The sequence below is a fragment of the Balaenoptera physalus genome, assembly GCF_965194825.1.
Source record: "Balaenoptera physalus genome assembly, chromosome: 6".
In the NCBI taxonomy this organism is placed as follows: Eukaryota; Metazoa; Chordata; class Mammalia; order Artiodactyla; family Balaenopteridae; genus Balaenoptera; species Balaenoptera physalus.
Window position 1 is genome coordinate 44,543,667 of NC_138885.1, and position 20,333 is coordinate 44,563,999.

The 20,333-nt window shown below is 33.6% G+C and overlaps 1 protein-coding gene and 1 long non-coding RNA gene across 3 annotated transcripts in view; one reads left to right on the plus strand and one right to left on the minus strand.

Moving 5' to 3' along the window:
* LOC309662475 overlaps window positions 1-20,333 on the minus strand; it is a 653,064-nt gene that overhangs the window by 534,686 nt on the left and 98,045 nt on the right. The gene's annotated exons all lie outside the window — the stretch shown is intronic.
* The window catches only part of EPC2 (enhancer of polycomb homolog 2), a 105,186-nt gene that overhangs the window by 81,940 nt on the left and 2,913 nt on the right, over window positions 1-20,333 (plus strand). The window contains exons 5-12 of one of the 2 annotated variants that reach the window (XM_082464982.1): window positions 1,101-1,249; window positions 2,029-2,161; window positions 4,367-4,558; window positions 7,848-7,937; window positions 9,203-9,348; window positions 9,458-9,801; window positions 18,224-18,360; window positions 19,529-19,688. In XM_082464982.1, coding sequence (XP_082321108.1) covers window positions 1,101-1,249; window positions 2,029-2,161; window positions 4,367-4,558; window positions 7,848-7,937; window positions 9,203-9,348; window positions 9,458-9,801; window positions 18,224-18,360; window positions 19,529-19,688 — 1,351 coding nt within the window. The remainder of the gene's footprint in view (window positions 1-1,100; window positions 1,250-2,028; window positions 2,162-4,366; window positions 4,559-7,847; window positions 7,938-9,202; window positions 9,349-9,457; window positions 9,802-18,223; window positions 18,361-19,528; window positions 19,689-20,333) is intronic. The other variant, XM_082464983.1, reaches the window with a different exon arrangement.

Genomic DNA, 20,333 nt, shown 5'->3' on the forward strand with positions numbered 1-20,333 from the left:
AGTAAGTATTCTGTGGATATTTGATTGAACAAAATATTTTTATTAACAGTTACTTTTATATGCAAATGATGCTGCTAATTACAGTTGAGCCTTCTCTAGTTATTAGATAGGACTTTCACCTGTGAGTTAGTTCAAGTTACTTCTTACAGTTCAAAGTAAGAACTTGTAATGAAATTCAGACTTTTCACTGGATGTCTTTTCTACTCTGCAATGAGGTGTTACTACACTGAAGCATGATCATTCCATTCCTTGAGATCCTTTATATCCCATAATCAGTTTTATATCTGAGTTTCTGAAGTGAAGCTTTGCTTGTCATTATGAATGTTTACACTGTAGTGTATTGAACTGTCCAGTCCCCAATTACAGAGCTGGATGGATGAATAAGCCACTCATTTTAGCTATTTTTAGGTAACCTTGATTTGACAACTGTTTCCCTCTGTCATTGCAAAATACCTTGTAACAATATGAAAAGACTACATTTTCTGATATAGTAGGTTTTGTTTCAGACAGACTTTAAAAATTTTGTTTACATTGGAATTATCCCTTCTATGTCATTCCATCTTTTCAACAGCTGGCAACATTTTTTTTTAATATTTATTGAGATATTTGCTTATCCTTTTTTTTTTTAAGACTACAATTTTTTCTTTCTTTCTTTCTTTCTTTCGGCTGTGTTGGGTCTTCGTTTCTGTGCGATGGCTTTCTCTAGTTGTGGCAAGCGGGGGCCACTCTTCATCGCGGTGCGCGGGCCTCTCACTATCGCAGCCTCTCTTGTTGCGGTGCACGGGCTCCAGACGCGCAGGCTCAGTAGTTGTGGCTCACGGACCCAGCCGCTCCACGGCATATGGGATCCTCCCAGACCAGAGCTCGAACCCGTGTCCCCTGCATTAGCAGGCAGATTCTCAACCACTGCGCCACCAGGGAAGCCCTGCTTATACTTTTATTTTCAGAGTTAAATAGGTTCTCTTAATGTAGTTGCTTTTTAGATGATTTTTTAACATTTTGCTTTTATAGAATGAATTTGGGTCTGATAAGATTTTGTTGAATGAAGCTGGAAATGTGGACAATTGGATTTATTCTTCTAAACTTGTTATTTTCAATAGAATCGTAAGAATGATGAAGCCTCTTATGAAAAGATGTTGAAACTGAGACGAGAGTTTAGTAGAGCCATAACAATTTTGGAAATGATTAAGAGAAGAGAGAAAACAAAACGAGAATTATTGCACTTAACCTTAGAAGTTGTGGAAAAAAGGTAACATTGCTACTATTACAAACCAGTAACAGCTTTAGTCAAATGATAGGCAAAATGTAACCAAATTTAAGCTTTATAACAACTGAAATTGATTATCTAACAGAATCTACATTTTTTGAAAATTGTGATTACTACTTTTTTTTTTTTTTAAATCAGATTAAGTTACCAGTTCAGGTTGCAAATTTGGGGGATATTTTTGTTTGTAGTGTAGATCCTCTGTTATACGTAATTTTTTTTGTTGTTGCAGAATCATTGAATTGTATTTAGAAAAGAACTTGGAGATCATTTTGTCCAATTCTCTGTATTAAAGTTTCTATTAGACAGAATTTGAGAGAAATAAATGTTTATTTGATTTTATTTTCTGATTAGTTAGGAAATACTTGTTTCATTGCATTTTGAAAATGTATTCTTTGATGTAATCATCCTTTTCGTACATAATTAAGTAGACTATGCTAAACCTAACAAAATTTTGTGTGTTTGCTGAGGTAAGCATTCTAAACATCACTTCCTAGTGCTTGAAAATATAAAATATATGAGGATTCCGTCTTCTGTGTCCCTTAGAGATTAGGTGGGTGGGAGTGGGAGGGTGGTTTTGTTTTTACTAAATCCCAAATATGGGCTTCTTTATTCCCGTAAGTTTTCTCTCTTAAGAATAATCTGATTAATTGTTATCTCTGTTTGATTAGTTGTGTTCCAAGTAAATGAAGTATCATTGTTTTTTTTATTTCTTTTTTATTTTTAAACTGTAACATTGTCTTACATATTATTTATTTTTCAAGATATCATTTGGGAGACTATGGTGGTGAAATCCTTAATGAAGTGAAGATCAATAGATCAGAAAAAGAGTTATATGCCACTCCAGCAACTCTCCATAATGGAAATCATCACAAAGTCCAAGAATGTAAAACTAAGGTGAATATCTTCTGGGGAGAAGCATGTGTGGTAGTATTGATCAGACAGTTGGTTTCTGAAGTTGTCTTATAATAGTTTGGTTAAGGAAGAAAGTTATTAACATGCTTGAGTTCCTACTTTTTGCCAAGCACTTTGCTAGGATTTTTTATACACACGTTGATTCATTAATCCTTATAACTTCCCTTTGAGATAGATTTTTACCTCTGTGTGACTTCCAGATCATACAGTTGTTAAGTGGCAGATTCAAAATTTGAGTCTAGGTCTAACAGCAAAGACCGTGTGCTTTCAACTATGCTATCTGCTTCTTTATAGAATATGGGTAATTAAAGCTTAGTTATTATCACGAGCCTTAGCAAATCCTGCATCATAGTGGCAGGCATCAAAATCTAAAATTAAAGCTTTCTTCATTGAGACTATTGGAAGTTATTCTTATTGTCATCACCATTGCCATAACCAGCATTTATCAGTTGCTATCTATCTTGACTTGAAAAAGTCCTATAACTTCTAGATCACAGTTTCTTCCTAATAAAGAGCACTAGTAATTACTTTAGTTTCTTAGACTGAAGAATTATATTTATTCTTTATTCACTGTTCCAAGTGAATATTAAAGTATTCAGTTGAGAAATACAAAAATTAATAAAACCTTTAAGGAGCTTAGATTTTAAAAAGAAACAGGTTATTGGCTGAGCATTTAGACAGTAGAGCTGTACTGTGTAGCAAGATTTTAAAAGTGACTTAGGGTGTTTGTGGAAAATTCATCTTTTAAAAATGTGCACAAAAAAAAAAAAAAAATGTGCACAATCCTCAGTTTTCATGGGTTCTTTCCTAAAGGTCAAGGAAGAATGTGGAGCAGGAAGACTCCTCCATTATTCAACTCATGTCAATTCAAACAGCAAAGTTCTTTCTTATTAATCACAGGCATCTAGCCCACCTAACCTTTAAATCACACTTGCTTCGCCATAAACAATACAATAAATGTCATTTTGTATATTATTTTTAAAAATCCTTTTTATATAAATCAATGCTTTTCCAAGGCATATTATTGGTAGGCATAGAATATGAAAATCTCAACCCCAAATTACTGACAGAATCAGCCTTTGTTATATATTGATTCTTATTTTAGATCATCTCTAAGATTAAACACCCACTCTATTTAAATATTAATTTTAGAAATATGGTTGCATCCATTGTTGCTCTACCCTATTTCACATAGTTAACTATATTTCCTTTGTCACACATCCCACCTTAAAATATAAGTAGTTTCTGAGAAGTTGGGGGTTTCTTTTTGATGTCATAGCTATATCCATTGTATGAAACCATTTGTATCTCAGTAACTTGGCATTTAAGCAACATTTTCATCATGTGTAACATTTTTGACCCTAAAGTAGTTTTTACAAAAATCTGAGCTACATGGGGAAAGGTATAACTTCCTCAATATTTTTACACTTTCATAGTGCTTGTACTTTGATGCTTAGAACAGTCATTTTCAAACTTTTTAAAGTAGTAGATCCCTATTTATTAAAAGAATGCCAATATGTTAAAACAGAAACAGAGCTGCTCTGTTGAGGAGAGGTGGGTGCTAGAACGCACCCCATCAGTCAGTCTCTTTGCCAGATGGCCTCTCACATACCACCACTGAACTCTGGGGTACCTGAGAACAGTTTGATTATTGTTCAGTTGAGGCAGTAATTATTCATTTGAAAAAGTGAAGTTTTTTTCCTAATTAATAAGCTTATCTGTCTCAAAAAAGTTACCCCACATGTAGACATTTTTAAAAATTGGAAATGAGCATAGAAATGAATTTATGAATTTATAATCTAATTCAAGGCATTTTAAAAATAAAAATAGTTGTTAATTTTCATCATTAATTAGTAGATTTAAATAAAATTAAAATAGAATTTAAATACTTTTAAAATGCTGGATTGCATAAAAGAACAATTTTTAAAAATCATTAACATCTTAGTTTAAGTATAGATAACAATGTAAAAAGTAAATTTAAGTGTCATAATTATTTTTCACTGTAATTTGTGAAAGCAAAACATTTTTCAATTTATGGTCACATAATAATTTTTGCATATTAAAACCAGAAAATAAAATCACCTCTGGGGTAAAAATGTATGTTTTTCAAAGAGCAGTATAGTTTTTCGTGATTTCTAAAATGATTTTCATTTCTTCCTTTTGGGGGAAAAATCGTCATGTAAACAGCACCCGCATCATTTGTCTTTGAAAGAAGAGGCTTCTGATGTGGTTCGTCAAAAGAAGAAGTACCCAAAGAAGCCTAAAGCAGAGGCTTTGATAACATCTCAGCAACCCACTCCTGAGACATTGCCTGTGATCAATAAGAGTGACATTAAGCAATATGACTTTCACAGCTCAGATGAAGATGAATTTCCACAGGTGCTTGTTTTAAAACTATTTTAAAGACATTTTCTTCTAGTCTTTTATATTGCTATATTTTAAAACATAATTGACATCTTAGAGTTTTGATTCTTGCTTTCTTCACCTAATGTTATGACATAAACATTTTCCACGTTATTTATGTTAGTTACTGAAATGGTATGTGCTTCTGTTATTTTCTATCAGTTGAATAAAGTTTATTCTGTTGTGTAGCATTTAGGTGGTTTTCAGCTTTCCCTTTTATAAAAATTAGCATCTCTACCTCTTCCCTCTGTATTTAAAATAGATTATTAGAAATGGAATTCCTGAACTAAAGATTATAAATATTTTAAGATATTTAATACATCATTGTAAATATTCACCAACAATAAATTCCACCAGCATTGTATTTTACAACTTTTAATGTAAATTTTGCTAATTTGTTTGGCAATAACTATTTGATTCTAAAGAAAATTTAGAACTGGTTCAAGTTTTAACTTGTGAAAATAATTATTTGGTTATATTACAACAGTTTTATAGCAAAATGTTTGCAGTTTAAAAATCTTAATTTTTGTTTCATCTGTGCTATCTTTAAAACAAGACCTTTATTTTATATATTAAAGGATCAATTTAAAACATATATTGTTTAGCACCTGATCTAGCAATGCCCTCCTTTTTTCTTTTCCATATGTTGTAGGCAACCTAAAGAGAGTACTATAACAAGCTGTATCATATTTTAACATTCTGACTTTACATGATTTAAAAAACATTTTTTTTTTAACCAACATGACAGATAAGTTTGGAAGCAAGACAGTTTATAAAACACCTTGTTGTTGTAACTATTTAAAATCTAGAGTTTACATAAAACTTGTCCCCTTTGGCTAGATTATATTAGTTTTATTCTTTTGTAGATGATTTAGTTTTTCTACCCCAGATAATATTTTAGCATTCATACACGTTGTAACAAATGCACAAAAATGTGTTTAATTTCGTATGCCCTTAAAAAGCACTTCAATGAAATCATTTATTAAAATTGTCAGAGGATCATGTAGTTAGACTCAGGCCGGGCTTTGAATAGTCATGGGACATTAATTAGATGACATTTTGAAGGAATGAGAGAACAAATAGTAGGTCTTTCCCAGGTAGAAGTTGTAGGGAAGGGCTCAAGGCAGAGAAAACAGCATATTAGAGGGAACTGCTAGCAGTTTGGCATTGCTGGAACATAAAACACAAAAGGGAAGAGAGGTGAACGGAATGATGCCTGGAGTAGTAGTCAGATGGCAAATGGCCTCTATCTACATTATATATACTGGGAAGTTCTTAAATAATTTTAAGTAAGAAATGACATAGTTAGATAAATGCATTTATAAAAGCCAGTAAAGTTTTGCTATACACTCCCAGCCCTTTAAGAATGATGCCAGGGGATACTATGTCCAGTAGAAACTTTTCCCTTATTGCTAGAATCAGTCCATCCGTCCTGATAGTTAGACACAGTCAGCATACTAGTCATATATTCCTCATCTATTAAGGGATCTTCATTTCTGTTCTAAATTCATATGTTTATTCATATAGTCCCCATTCCCACATGAAATTGCATTTCGAAACTTTCAGGTTCCTCTGAGTCCTTAGGTCTTTGACAACATTAATTTTTATAATGGTATCCCCCTGTTGCTAAACTATAGGTAGGCATGTACCTAAAGTTGGACATTATTCAGTGAGGTAGCCATCTAGAATGTAACTCTTATAGCTCTTACAAAATCAGGATTTTATTGCTAAAAAGATAATTAAAATAATATATGCTTCTTCTTTGTCCAATAAACAAGAACAAAGGAATAGGGAGCCTTAAGAGAACAAGCATTTTAACCAGACTTCTCCAACTGATTTGCAGCAGAGCAGAATAAAAACCCAGTCTCTTCTCGATCATGCTTCTGATTCTCCTAACATCAGCTCTCTCTTCCTATGTCTCAGACCAAATCCTGGAATCCCCTCCTGGGGTAGTCAGGAGGAAGGGATGCAAAAGATTTCTGAGGCTTTGTGACACTTCCTGTATATATTTTAGAAGCGGTAGATGATTTGTAAAGGAACCAAAGTGTAAAATTCACATTTGGGATTTCCTTTCAAATTGCAGGTTTGGGTTTGGTTCCCCAGGAAGAAGAATTAGCCCCAGCTTACTATTTCTGTGTCTCCCCCATAGTGTTGGTGGAGGTATATTGGAACCTCAAACAAATGCCTTTCTCCCCTGGATGACCCTGCTCAGTGGTAATTACCACAGTTTGGAAATAATGTGGAGAAAGCATTTTTCCTCTCAAAATAGGAAGAGAGGGATTCGTGAGGTAATTTGCAAGTAAATATGGTTGAGTCAGCGTTGTCAGAAAAAGAGATGTACTCCTAAGTGAAATTGCGAGACAACTGAAACTTAAGTACTAAAACTTTTATTTTTTTTTTAATTTTAAACATTATGGGTAGAAATTTATCTAAACCATATTATTTCCCTGCCATATCAGTATATTTGTATTTCACTTTATGTGTTTTTGATGACATTTATAAAGTTTGCTGTTGTATAATATATCAGTGCTGCCCTAGAGGTCCACTCAGATTATATAGGGGTATTTGACCTAGTATCACTTGGTCCTATGCTTTTTAATATGTGACAGCTTTGTGGAAGTCTTTATTCTTTTGCTGTCAGGTGGTGGGCTTAGTACTTCTCTCTGCAACCAGTCTGCTTACCTTTTAGCGGGTCCTCTTTCCTCTTCTGATTCTCTGCTTCTGATCTGCTGAATTTAAAAAGTGATTTATAAAAAAGAGTGGGGAAATAAGGGACTCCCCTTTGAGTGAAATGTATGACATTTTTGGCTTTTGGGGATGGGAGGCTATTCATAAACCTTTTTTTATCTTCCTAGTTTTGGGCTTTATTATAGAGAAATAAAGTTATTGTGTAAAAATATCTCTACTTATAGGTGAAGCATAACTATTATTACAAAGTATTTATGGCCACATACAATATTTACAAAATGTAAATGGGATATATAAAAACCATACTAATTCTTTTTAAGCCTATAGCCCTTGCATGTTTAGAAATAGTTAAGCAATACCATGTGAACTTACTTGCAAGAACCAGTCCATGAAGAATAATGATTTTTAACCATAGAAAAATTTTGCTAATCTTTAAATGTTTTGGGGAATTCACTGCCTACTGTATGTAATATAGGAGTGATTCACTGTTTGTGATCAGATTCTAATTTTAGACCATTACAAAGATTGTTGACTTTTGATAACTCCTAAATGGAATGCTTCATGCCTCTTCTTCTAGGTACCGTCCCCAATATCAGAACCTGAAGAAGAAAATGATCCTGATGGTCCCTGTGCTTTCAGGAGGCGGGCAGGATGCCAGTATTATGCTGTAAGAACTTTATTTTTTGTGGTGTTTTTGTGAACTGGAATTAACAGGTAACTCATGTCAAGGTGACTTAGTCTTGATCTAAAAACGGGAAGTCAATCAGCATTTTTTATTTAATATCCCCTATGCAGATACCAGTAAAAGATGCTCGAAGGTACTGAGTCCTTTCAAAGGAGATCAGAGCCCTTTATTTGGAAATGATAACTGCTCATATTTTAGAAATCTAGCTCACTTTGGGCTTTAACTATAACTTCAGCAGTTATGACAGCTACTCACTATGTCATTGCTGGAGTTAGGTGAGCCCAGAATCTCTAATGGAACCCTAGATGGCTGATGAGTGTTTATTGAAATTTACTTTTGGGCAAGCCCATCTTTTCCATACAAACCCAGTAAGTATCAAACATAAAGGAATCATTTTTAAACCTCCCCCATGGCAATATATTGTCAAATAATTATATTCATAACTTTTTGTCCCACTTAGAAAATGCTTTGTGCTGTTAAGTCAAGTTTTGGTGCAGATTATATCAAGGAATGACCCTCACTCCCAGATGCTAAGGTTTCAAGTAAGGTGTAACGATGGAGTAGTGAGGATGGCTCTCATATATGGCTTTTGGAGACCTTTTGTCTTGTTGCATTATGGTAAACATATACACTTATAGCTTTTTCAGGGGTGTGTGTGTGTGTGTGTTTAATGTAGGAGAGGTGTAGAGAATTGTTTATAGGTTATGTGTTTGAGAAAAAGGAGACAGAAAGTGGTAACATAGAAAAATAGAATGCTAGAAGAAATAGGAAGGCAAAGAAATGGACTGTATGTTCTTACAAGTAAAGAGGACGTATGAATTTGACCCATGCATACCTTCTTGAAGTGCAATTTTTACTCCAAAAAATTTTCTTCTAGTTTATCTCTGTAGGAAGTCTATAAATTACTAACTTCATTATCTCTACTTTTCTACATAAATGTTAAAAGCCACATTATTCTTTAAAGATATATTTCTTTTAAAATATAATATTATCTTAAATGTATTTGTAGTCATGAACTAAACTTAGTTTGAGTTATTTTGGTGAGTGAACTTTTGAGTCAATTTTATAGAATTTTACCTGGTTAATATTTAAACCCTAATTTTAAAGTTTTATATCTAAATTTTAATTGCTCTGCTAATGCTGTAGTTACTTTATTTTTATCATGATTTAACTTTTCTTCATTTCAGAATCATTCCATGAGTTTTTGGTTTTTGTTTTTTATTTTTATTTATGTATTTTTTTTGCAGCCCCGTTTGGACCAAACTGACCATTCATTTGAAAATTCAGAACTGGTAGATTTGGATAAGCTGAGATACAGGCACTGCCTTACCATGCTCACAGTCCCGAGAAGATGCATAGGATTTGCAAGGAGGCGAATTGGCAGAGGTGGAAGGTAAACTATTTGTTTTGACCTGGTTTTTGCTTACAGGCTGGAAGGGAAGGTATAAAGAAAATGTTATTAAGTTCTTCTAGGTAATATTTGGCTTTATATTGCTTTTCAGGGTCATAATGGACCGGATATCCACAGAACATGACCCAGTCCTGAAACAGATAGACCCCGAAATGCTGAATGGTTTTTCAAGCGCTTCCCAAACTATAGACTTTTCTTCTAATTTCTCTCGGACCAATGCTTCCAATAAACATTGTGAGAATAGACTGTCCCTTTCTGAAATATTAAGCAATATCAGATCATGTCGACTACAGTGTTTCCAGCCAAGGCTACTAAATTTACAGGACAGTGATAGTGAAGAATGTACCTCAAGAAAACCAGGGCAGACTGTGAACAATAAAAGAGTTTCTGCAGCATCTGTAGCTTTATTCAACACCAGCAAGAATGGCATATCAGGTAAGTTGTTACTTTGTTCAAAGTATATCCTCTTCTTCATTTTTCATTATCCACTAAATAGACTCTCAGGGTGAATTTTGAAGGTTTATTTTCATGATCCTACTGAGGAAAGGAACTTTATCTTAACCTATTACATTTTTTTTCCAACCTAAGAAACTAAACTCTATTATTGTGGTTCACATTTTAACCAAAATGTCCTAACTGATACCTATAAAACCACTGGCTTGTATTTTGAATGTGTGTGCCTGGTATGGTGAATGTGTAGGCACAATGCGTAGGGAATTCCCTATGGGCAAAGTGGTTCTAAGCTGCTGTCAGATCATCATAGCACAATACTGTCTGCTTTTGTTAAAGAAAAATTTCATTTTCTTGTATTAACTTTGCTTAAATGTAAGCATTGCTTCTCAGGAGTACCATTAAAAGCTTTCTTTCTGAAAAATGATTTTTAAAGAGGTTCCCTATGAATAGTTGTAATTTTGGTCTGATAACTTACCTCTCTAATTGAGATTGGAAAGTTTTTTTCCTCTTAAGAGACATTGTATTCAAATTAATATACATAGGCCTTGTAAAATAATGTATAACATCTAGAGAATCTAAAATGTAATTTTGATTTGTTTTCTTCTGTGGATAGTCTTCTCTTTATCACATGTATACAAGTATGTAGAATTTATAAATGTCTTTGTAATGTATACATTGCAAAAAAATGCGTGGTATCCAGAGGCAAAGCTAGATGTGGCTTGACTTATACTGTTGATATTCTTTCTTTCTCTAAAATGTATATATTTCTAAATTATTTCCTAGATGGTGCATTTTAGTATGCAAAATTGTTATGTTAAACTTCTTCAAAGTGATTTTAAATCATTTTAGGTTGACATTTGGTCTCAATAGTGTTCCGTCTTTTTTAATTACTGAACTGTTTATTTTCAAACTTGACTTAGACATTTATCTATTTAAAGGTTGTTATGGAAAATTGGATTTGTTTGAATGATTGGAAGGTGGCATATCATTTCTCCAAATTAGTTGGTTAATTTTCTCCCAAACGAATTTAGGTAAGGAAAATGGCATCCCGTTATATAAAGTTCATGAGTCTGTGAAGTTTAATGACCTTTTGAAGCTCAAATGGATAAATACCTATTATGACTTCAGGTTGCAGGATTCTTAGAAATCTAAAAATAGTAGGAAGTTGACGAATATTAGGTCAAATCTTTTTTTGAGCCAACTCTAAGACATTGTTCAAATTATTTAACTTAACTGGAATTCCTGTACCAAAAATTACTCACAATAGTTTGTGCCAAAAAGTGAGTTTAAAACCATCATATATAGGCATTTATAATTAGATTTGACCATAGATTGAATTTTTTCTCTACCAATGAATACCATAACAAAAAAGTGATTTTAATATGTTCCTTCTTAAGTTGAATATGGCCAAATATTTGCAGCTTTCTACTGTACATTCCTGATACACTCCAGATCTATGTGACTCGACTGTTTTCCAGAAAATGTTTGTTACACATGTTATTGTATCATCAGTACTGTGTATGTATGGATTCAGAATGTAACAGAAATAATTCCATACAATCAGTTCTAGAATTTTTATGACACTACCATATATCAGCATAAAATAAGCATTTAAAGTATTATTTTAGGCATGCATGCACTTCTCAGGGAACTTAAATCACAAATATGCAATGCTAACATCGTAGATAATAAGACTTTTTTTATTTTTGCCTTTCCCCTACCATCAGAAAAAAAGTAGTAGTTTTGGTCTGTGTAATGTTTCCTGCCTTATGCTTATGTATGTTATGTAATGGTACTATGTCTCAACTTAGTACCATTTCTTTCTTCCCTTAAAAAATTTCAAGGTTTAAGCAACAGCTAAGCTACATTAGAACCAATGTTTTAGAGTCAGGTCTTTCAAATATGTATTTAATTATTTATTACTAGAGTAAAGGATTTTGTTCAAGTTTTTTTCTCTGCTAACTGTGACCCTCTAGTCATTGAGGCCACAAGGTGTTTTGTTTTTAACAAATTTCTTTTGTTTCAAAATATTAGGCACGATGTATAAATTCATAATGAAACAAGTCTTTTTAACAGCAGTTTTGTAAACAACTGAAAAGCTATGGCAGTATTTTTGTTTGTATGGGACGCGCCATGCTGCATGCGGGATCTTAGTTCCCCTACCAGGGATCAAACCTGGGCCCACGGCAGTGAAAGTGTGGAGTCCTAACCACTGGATTGCCAGGGAGTTCGCCCGTGGCAATTTTAAGTACCCATCTGTACCAGTTATATTCATTACATAGTTTCTCAGTTCTGGATAGATCATTTTAATTGGATTCAGTTATAATTCAGTAAATATTGATAGAAATTCCTTTTCTACCTAAAGAGAAGGTTATAGGAATTTTTTCTAAGTTATATTTTTATATTTGATGGACATGTACAAAAGAATTGAAGCTTCATACATTTGGTTTCTTTTAATCTGTGTGTCTAACACTTTTGCCTTCTGCTTACTCTTCGTGGACTTGATCAGGAGAGCATGCATGTCTTTAAGAGTAATAGGACTGATATTCATCAGTTACCTGGCAGAGAGTCAAGTACTGAATTTGCTGTTTCACAGCTGGGAAATCCCAGCAAATAAAGGGTTTAATCAGAAATAGAAACCTGACATATATACATATATACACTATTGATACTATGTATAAAATAGATAACTAATGAGAACCTACTGTATAGCACAGGGAACTCTACTCAGTGCTCTGTGATGACCTAAATGGGAAGGAAATCCAAAAAAGAGGGGATACGTATATGTATATACGTATACATATAGCCGATTCACTTTGCTGTACAGTAGAAACTAACGCAACATTGTAAAGCAACTATACTCCAATAAAAATTTTAAAAATAAATAAATAATGGGGAAAAAAAGAAATAGAAACCTGATATACTTGACAATAATATTTATTTGTATCACAAGTTACTTAGTTCTTTAAAAAAAAAAACCTTGAACTTGAGGGCCAATGGCAAAGTATTTTCTTATTTTTATATTGTTCATAACCCAGTTAATGTTTTTCAAGTCATAATCCCTGTGTCCTGAATGTATTCTAATTATTATTTTCGATACGGTACTGAATGGACTTAAAGGGAAACAAATAGAACTGTGTGTCGTAGTTATTAGTAAGAACTAAAACTAAAGACTTCATTTAGTTAACTGTTAAATAAAAGTATGTTTTCTTAATTGAAAATCTCTTCTCAAAGAATAGAAGCAGGACAGAAAGGAAAGATAGATGTGCTGAACATAGCAAGTGGATAACCAAGGAAAATTAAGTTTATACATAATTATGTAGGATCTAATATATGCAAAGCACTATGTTAAGTGTTTAAAAGTTGCAGAGTTTTAGAAGACAATAATCCTTACCTTCAAGGAGCTTATACATGGATTATACATGACATATTATATTCTTTATATAAATAGGTGATAAAGTTTTCAGTCATTTGAAACTGCAGTATTTAACTATTCTTTTTAGATACTATTCTTAAATCCTAACCTTAAGAAAATATATTTCACATCTAAAAATAACATTGCTTATTCAGACTTGAAGGGCCAGATTAATTTGCTTTTTTTTTTTTTTTTAGCATCTTTAAGGGTTAATTTACATTTAATATTGGTTTAGACTAATGTATGGTTGCAAGTTAACATGTTTTTTCTTTTCTCATTTGTCTTGTATACTGAACAGATAGATACCAGCAACTCTTCTTGAAGCTTTTGACCAGCTTCAAATATCTTAATATTACCAGTTTGTAAAATCAGCAACATTTTGGGCAGTTTTCCAAGAGAAATTCCTGGTTTTTAATTTTTGCAGTGTCTTTTCCCATTCTTTTTTAAATTGCCATAAAATGTTTGCAAGCATAAAAGTTTTAAGAAAGGTAAAACTGTGTTTTTAACAACTAGCTAAGGTACTCACAAGGATTTATTTTTTTAGTTAGGGTCACTTCTAAAGGTGGGAAATTGATTCACACTTCAGGAGTTTAAAAGATTTTAGTTTGACTGCTAAAGGAAATAATATTGAAATTTCAATTATAACTATTTAGCTTGGATGTCGGAAGTTTAAGTGGATCTTTAGTCTGTTTTCTTTATCTTCGCATCTCCTTTGTTCCTCATTCCCCACCCCCTTCACTCTCTCACCTCCCATCTTCACCCTCATTATTATCCCCACAGTTTTGCAGTTTATTCATTAGTTACATTATAGGATGTGTAGTCCTGGACAGGTAACGTCGTCTTTCATGGATTGGAAGATTTGTCCTCAGAGTAGCTCCAGTGGTTTTATATGAACTTTTACCTGATTCCTTGCTATGACCTAGAAGGTTTTAAATAGGATCTCTCTCCCCCTCCATATAGACCCAGATCTAGCTTTTAAAACAAACAAAAATTGCATATAGTCAGCATTGCTTCAACAAAGCATGTATTAAAACTTTTATAACAAAGACCTGCCTGGTAGATGAAGAAGTGCTGAGTAATATATTCATTTCGATTTTTAGATAATCTTTACTACCACGTTAGATGTTCTTCATTAAGCTACAAAAACTTGGTCTAAGCTAGTATTTTTTAAAATTCATGGCTTCCCAAGAATACATCATCTTAGCCCACTTTGAGAAACACTGCATTAAAAGTTAAAAGATTATTTTAAAAAGGCAGCAGGTACAAGCACAAAAATCATATGTTTATATTCTGTTGTGGGGTGGTCATCCAGAAAATACAGAACGTGTTTTGATTAGATTTTTCTTTTTATTAGTTTATCAATGAAACATCAATACAAAGTTGACAAATACTTGTAAAGATTTCACACATGCTCAAGAATATATTCTCCGTGGGCCCAAGTTTAAGGAACAGTGATCTAGGGCTTTAGATTCAAAATCAATACACCAGTGTAAAATCTAGTGGAGATACCTAGAGTATGTTTTTGATGGATCACTGTCAGATTATGAGAGGGAAAGGTGAAGAGGGACCAACCTAGCAGAACACCTTATAGGAACCACATGCCTGAAAGGTGAAGAAAGAAATGAGGGATACCTAGGATCTTTGAAAACAGAATCAACATTCTAAGGATGGTGACAGGTGTTCTAAGAAAAAGTACATGGATTCATCTGAGGAGTAAATCAGACCGATAAACCCAAGATAGGTAAAGAGCCAGGTACGAAGATAGCCAGAAAGGTTAGAGGCTTTAGTGAAAAACAGACTGTCAGTTATAGACACAAAATATTTAGAAACACGGGTGTGTTACTAATGTACAGAATGACATATTTGCATACGTAAAAGGGGAAATTCTGTAATATGTGACCTATTAGAATGTGTTACCCAGGGAGATGTGCAAAACTCATTATTTAGGGAAAGGAACACTTCCTGTCTGTCTGGAACAGTGAAATATTGCCTTCACAAAACAATCAGAGTGTGGTTACTTTTAAACTGACAGGACTTGGAGGTGTGGGGTAGGGGAGATTGATGACCAGCATGAATTTTACTTTTAAGCTAGCAACTCATGAGAGCAACTAGTAGAAAGAACTTGGCTTGGCCCTAAGCAAGAGAAGCAGATATCGTTTCTCTTTTCATACATTCCCACTTTCCCTTTATGCCACTACCACCCATCCATAGCTGGACCCCTATTCTGTATCTCATTCCTAAAGAGATTTGTTCACACTGTTAAGTATGCCCTTTTCCTGGTGTTATTTTAATGCTTGCCTCTTGGTAACTCAAAGCCAATGTAAGAAATAAATTTCTTATGGAAATATTTCAGTAATTTATGAAAGGAAAAATAATTAGTGGAGAAGGTGCTTTCAATTAAATTACCATCCTCCACCTACTAGTAAGTCAACCCTGAAGATGATAATTCAATACTGTGTCTGTGTCATTAAAACCATACATTTCTTACCACTTTCCATTCACCCTAACAAAATGAAAGAGGTCAATTAGGGAGGATGTTTTGTATATGTTCCAATTCTGTGTCATGATTACTAATTGCTATTTTTGTCTAAAAGTGTTTAATGCTCTAGAAAATTCTGAATGGGGAATATAAGCATTTTTCAAGCACAAAACACCTTTTAGTAAAAAAAGAACTAGATGTCAAGAGTGAATCCAACATGATGAGCTTGAGGTGAGGGGGAAGAGGAAAAAAATGAATGTAATATTTTAAGCATATCCATATTTTGGAATTAAGTTTTATATCAGTGGTTTTCAACTAATAACAGAATCAGGGATGAGAATTTTGGTATCAAAGTCAGCCTGAGTTTTAAAAAGTTAGGCAACACTTGAACATTAATTTGAGTAATTTCAATTGCGTCTTGGCTGGGATTTTATGAGTTTTCTATGGGGAAAAGGATGGGGTTCCTGAGCAAATTAATGGTTTCAACAAGTCAGGGCAGTAAGTAGACATATCCCCCCAGAAAACAGGAAATTTTATTAGCAGCCCTTTTTAATAGCTACATAAAGTGATCCTCTTTTTATAAAAGCAAGTAGAATACCTCTAGTAGGCAACACTTTGTTAGCTAATGACTACTAACCAAAAGTAATTTTTTTATTAAAAGAATACAATTTGTTCTTTTGAGTAATTTATATGTATACTTTATTCTGATTAGTAAGATTTTATAATTGTCTGACTTAAAAGCTTTTGGAAAAAGAAAAGATTCTCATTTCTCTCTCAATTTTTAAATAGCTACTAAAAGTGTATTCTCTTTATTTGGTTTATTCCTCACTTAAAATTAACCACTGTGACTTCTCACCTTTTCATCACAACATAAACCTTACCTCTGGACACACATAACGCTGAATTTGAGGGAGTAGACCATACACCAGATTCCAAGTCCATTTCTTTTGAATTGGTACACTGTTTATACACATAGGACTTAAACAGATTTATTTGGGTTTAACTTAAGATTTTCCTTCCTGCCTTTGTATCTAATAAACTATTTTTCATCTCTTTCCCAAGGTTTTCAAACAGCTGGAAATTCATGAATACTTCACATTTTCATTTCATTTTGAAGATTTTAAATTTAGAATTAAATTTTTTTTTTTTCATTTAAAAATAGAACACTTGCAGTGAACTTAACATGTGCAAAGAAAGACATTTGATTTTGTTGGTAATTCAGTAAGATAACTAATGTGTACTTCAAAAATACAGGTAATAGTAAAATTTTAGAGTGAGCACTATCATAGGCCCAGGTTTTTTAATCTTCTAAAAATAAAATTGTTCTCTCAGAACTGTTTTTTCCTGATAGTCCAATACTAATTTTAATGATAACATTGTAGAACCGAAATGAAGGTATATCTAAAGCTTTGTCCATCTCTGGGGCCTAATTCCTTTTTCATAGAAAATAAGCTGTACTTTGCATAACTTGTTATATGTCTAATTTACCATCAAAATTTTTTTTTTAATTTCTCATTTATGATCATACTAAATGGAAAACTTGGGGATGGGGGCTAGTTAAGTAACATAGGTTGAAGGTATAGTCTCCTATCTAAACTCCTTCAGGTCATATTGATTAGATAGCTAGATTACATTTAAAGGTTGACTCATATTAGTTGGTATTTCTTTATATGTATCTTTTCTTCCCAACTACACTGTAGGAGTTTATAGCGGGGACCCTCTTTTTAATTTATTTCTTCCCTGTATTCATTCTTAACTCTTAATGCAGCACTTTTCATCAAAGATAGTAAATACTTGTTGATTAAGTGAAATAGTTGGGAGAGAGGAAAGAAAGCAATAAAGAAAAATAGAGTAAAATTACTCTAGTAGTACATGTATTCTGATGTGATTTAATGTTTTGTGACTCTAATAACATACTGACTTCTGTGGAGATAGCTTTGTGTCCTCTAAATCAGTTTATCAGTGATCTCCTTAAATATCGGTGAATGAAAGTTTGTTTACATTTCTTTGAAAAAAGTGTTTCTTATTGTAACTTTTTCTTAAGTAATTTCTTAAATAAAAGTTTTAAATGTCTTCTTTTTATTTGACATTTAGTAACTTTTAACAGTTGGTAACAGCATAGTTGATTACATCTGAGGATGCTGAACACTTCTCTGATTTCCAGCCCGTGTTTTTATAGATAGGACTTATTTTAGACATCAAATCTGTTGGCTTAAACTATGGTTTAAGTCTGAATAAAAGGGAGAATCCTTATATTTGAACTACGTTATACAGTAAAATCTACATATAGGAACTTTTTTAGCATGTGACATTAGAAGGTCATAGATATTAGCATAAGCCACTTTGGCTGAAAGATTGGTCGTTTTTATTCGGTTCTTTGCTGCTGATGTATAGTGTGATTTGAAATTGCTTTTCATCTTAATCGTGGAATAACTTCATATTGTATTCTACTTGTGTTGTTAAAGGTACTTTAAAACGTACGTATTTCTAAAATTAATGTCCTTTTCCAGTGACGGGGGGTATCACAGAAGAGCAGTTTCAGACTCATCAACAGCAGTTAGTTCAAATGCAAAGGCAGCAACTTGCTCAGCTTCAGCAGAAACAGCAATCTCAGCATTCCTCGCAACAGACACATCCAAAAGCACAGGTAAACCTGTCTTTTAATCATGGTTATATCTATTCCTTTCTTTCATAATTATGTCTTTTTTTTTTAAATTTTAGTCAGGTCACAGAAGATAACCTTGTCATTGCCACTCTTGATTCTGGAGATCAAACCTAAGTGTCTTTTCAGTTAATTTACATAATTTTAAGTGACTAGTTTATATTTTATGAGAGGAGCACTAGAGCCAAATATAGTATTTTTAATTTAGGAAAGAAATAAGTACATATTTTTGGAAGGGTTATTAAGAATTCTTAGAAGTAATTATATTCTCTTAGAACCATCATCCCTCACCCCTACTCCCCCAGAAATATTTTTATCAAGGATATGACTATCCTAACTCCTTCCTAACCTGTGCATTTAAGTGCCATGTGAACGTGCCCCATGAGCTGAGAGGTAATTGTCTCGACTTATGCCATAAATCCAGACAACATAGCCCTTTGCCTATTTGAATCACATTTCCCTGAAGAAAAAGAAATTGCCACTAGGTGAGGTTTTCCTAGGCACCATTAAATGACTTACAGTCAGGATAAGAGTAAAAATACCTTATAAAACTGTATTGCCAGAAGAAAAAAGCCCTGCCAACACCTTGATATGAGCCTATAAGACTGATTTTGGACTTCTGGCCTCCAGAACTGTATGAGAATAAACTTATGTTGTTTAAGCCACTAAAAAGCTGTTAGTAACAGCTAAGCAGTTTAATACAGAATCGAAAGGAATATGACCATTAAATTTGCCTTTGTTTGCCTTTTCTGAATCTCAGGTATTTCCAACCTACTGAAACGTTAGGCTAAGACACAGTTTTACATTGGGACAAAAATGGCTGTTAGTCATCTCTGTTATTTCATTTTGCCCATAGTATGTAGACTGTCAAGTATTTTTAAAGGCATTCATTAACACTTATTGGAAAAATGAATAGGGCATTAAAGGTTTCGGTTGTTTACTACCCTAGCTCTTTCTCATAAATAATTGCTTCCCAGTTTTTAGTCACTTTCCTGTTTCATATGATGAAAATAGTCTATGGAGATCTCTTAACCTAAACACCTGTAACTGTTCAAGATGAAAAAGGCAGCAGCCTCTTGAGTTTGCTCATTTCTTAACACGTTCATGAACTCATGTCTAAAAAGTTGAGAGTTTAATTTTGTTTGTTTTATAGGGCTCAAGCACCTCTGACTGTATGTCTAAAACACTTGACTCAGCCAGCGCCCATTTTGCTGCATCTGCGGTGGTCAGTGCACCTGTTCCAAGTCGCAGTGAGGTAACCAAGGAACAGAACACCGGCCACAACAACATAAACGGTGTAGTCCAGCCTTCAGGTAAGCCTGTTGTTTCATGTGATACTTACTAGTTCAAAGTTGCAACTCAGTGATTTGAGGTATGGTTTTTTGGTTTTCAAATCCAAGGGAAAACATCGTACAAGAAATCAATCTGGACTCTTCATAACATCTATGGATATGTATGGTGGAATAGCTGGATGTTTTCTAGAATTCACATAGAGCCTGCTCCCTGTTTCCTCCCACACCCACTGGATTCCTACCTATGTAACACTTCACCCTGCCTCGTTTTATCCACATACTGTCAGTTGCCTCACGTCTTAGGCAACACATCGAGCTAATTGCTAACCATCATCGTTGAATCATTTGTACATTTATAAAAAGGCGAAATACAGTTTATCAGTAAGTTGGAAAGTGTGTCTACCTTCCCAGGCTTACGTACTCACAGGCCTGCTTTCTCTGACTCCTTCCCATGAAACGCAACATTGCTGTGAACGTGTTTCTGCTGCTTACTGCCGAGTCCTCAAAGGTTTGCCGTTGCCATCGGCCCTCCACTACTGCTCACACCCTAGGGTTTTCCTCTTGCTTTTACATATGCCCGTGATCGTGATTGCACTTCCTTACTGATGTTCTTGCATGTGTAAATTCTAGTGGAAGTCCAACCTTCATCTCCACCTGCCCTCAATC